The sequence below is a fragment of the Cariama cristata genome, unplaced genomic scaffold (genome assembly GCF_000690535.1).
Source record: "Cariama cristata isolate BGI_N322 unplaced genomic scaffold, ASM69053v1 scaffold34406, whole genome shotgun sequence".
Lineage (NCBI taxonomy): Eukaryota > Metazoa > Chordata > Aves > Cariamiformes > Cariamidae > Cariama > Cariama cristata.
In genome coordinates, this window is record NW_009620953.1 from 5,988 (window position 1) to 7,862 (window position 1,875).

At 55.1% G+C, this 1,875-nt stretch overlaps 1 protein-coding gene across 1 annotated transcript in view; it reads right to left on the reverse strand.

Annotated features, from left to right (window-relative positions):
* DDX41 (DEAD (Asp-Glu-Ala-Asp) box polypeptide 41) overlaps window positions 1-1,869 on the reverse strand; it is a 5,206-nt gene extending 3,337 nt beyond the window's left edge. The window contains exons 1-5 of the mRNA XM_009701789.1: window positions 1,800-1,869; window positions 1,551-1,710; window positions 1,393-1,467; window positions 950-1,010; window positions 192-328 (exon numbers count right to left, since the gene is read on the reverse strand). Of these exons, the coding sequence (XP_009700091.1) occupies window positions 192-328; window positions 950-1,010; window positions 1,393-1,467; window positions 1,551-1,710; window positions 1,800-1,802 (436 nt within the window). The 5' untranslated portion in view covers window positions 1,803-1,869. The remainder of the gene's footprint in view (window positions 1-191; window positions 329-949; window positions 1,011-1,392; window positions 1,468-1,550; window positions 1,711-1,799) is intronic.
* Window positions 1,870-1,875: the final 6 nt, after the last annotated feature.

Consider the following 1,875-nt stretch of genomic DNA (forward strand, 5'->3'; position numbering starts at 1 on the left):
CAAGTCCCAGCAGTAGCTCTTCCACCAGTGACAAACACCCCTGGGGCCAACAGCTAGATGACACAGCCACTGTTGGGAATTCAAGCTGTGACCCCGCTAACACTAAGCACTGAAGATCCAACAGCTTTGCTCACTGATGTTTCCCAGTAGAATGCTGCCCCCCACCCTGCCAGGCTCCTCTCCCATCCCACCTGCTGGGAACTTCATCTCCTTGAAGCTCTTGATGGGGGGCGGGATGCCTTCCCCCTCCACCAGGATGTGGTACTTCCTGCGCACACGATCGTGCCGTGCCTCCGACATGCTCAGGATGTAACGAGGTGCTCTCCAGCTGCAAAGGCAATAGAGAAAGGTCGTGGTGCAGAATGAGGCTAGGGCTCCAGAGCCGGCAGCCCCTGGAGACACCCAGCAGAACCCCCTGTCAGGCTCTGGTATCCCACCAGGAAAAATAGGCAACCCCAAGGGGTTTTGTGCTCTGAGCGCGGGAGCAGATCCAAGCCGGTTCCATGCATGAAACACTTCCCCAAAGTCTCAGTAAGAAGTCCCAAGCTAACAGTTGAAAACAGCCTATGGATGGTGGATGGAACTTGCCAAAATGCTCTGGACACATCTCGATCATCTCTCTAATACTGTCTCAAGCAGCACTGGCTCCGTAGGCTCCCCCAGTGTCTTCCTCTAGCTTAGTCACCTCCAAGATCTGAAGATCCACCTCAAGTCTTCAAGTTTAACACAAATCTGCTTTAGCAAACCTTACTGTATATAAAACAACATCCAAGGTGACTGAACAGCCTTTTATCTTACATACAGTGGTAAGAAGCCAGACACTGGAGCAAAAGAACAGACAGTGCCCGTAGCATGGTGCTCCTCCTGCAAGGCAGTATGGTTTCTAGTTTTCTTCAGCCACGAGGAAGCAATGTTTTCAGAGAGACAACCTCTGTCCCGTGAAACGCACCTGGTTTTAATCGGATCATCGTAGGTGATGCCCTTTGCCATCTCCTTCACTGACATCAAAGCTGCAAGAACAAAGCCAATGAGGTCAGTGCAAACTCTGCATCTCTAGATGCACTTAATCTCAGCAGAGAACTACTCAGGCAAACAGTTTGGAAGACCATGTCTGGAGACACAGGAGGGAATGCAGCATCCCTGACAGCTTCTCTGGGTACAGGCATGCCACGTTCTGCAGCCTGCTGTGCACAGGGGGCTGCGCCCGGGGGCCTGCCACAGCAATATCTCACCTACGCCAGGCAGTTGGATGCGGACTGAGGGATCTCATTGTTATCTCCTGTTCCATCCCCAGGTACGAACATCTCCGAGTGTTGCAAGGTAGGTAATACCCCTACTGCTGCCCTGGCACCTCTAGAGATGGATCTGAGACGTGGAGCTCCCACCACTCACCTCGGCCTTCTGCCACGCTCTCGAGGATCTTCTCTTCCTCCTTCAGCTGCTTCTCCTTGGCTGACTCCTTCCGAGCTGCGGGGAGAGTCAGGGAAACAGTGAGGAGGTTTCATTGCTCCCTGAAAGCCACCCAGCCCTACCACCAGCTGCTCCCCTACCTTCTGCTTTCTCTTTGAGGTGCTGGTGCTGGTCCAGGAGACTGATGTTGGACTGGGGCCCCAGAGGGATGTCATCCTCGTCACCCCGCTGCTCGCTCCCGCTGTCCCGCTGCTCCTCCTCCGACACCACCTTCCGCCGCATCTGCAGCAGCTTCTGCAGCTGGAAGGATGCAGATCGAGGCAGAGTGAGAGACCCCGCGTTGGAAGCGTCGCTCAGAGCCCTCCCGCGGTAGCGCCGGGCCCCGTTACCATCTGCTGCTTGCGCTGCTTGACGGGCACGTAGGGAACATAATCGTCATCTTCCTCCCCGGACAGGTCGGACGTC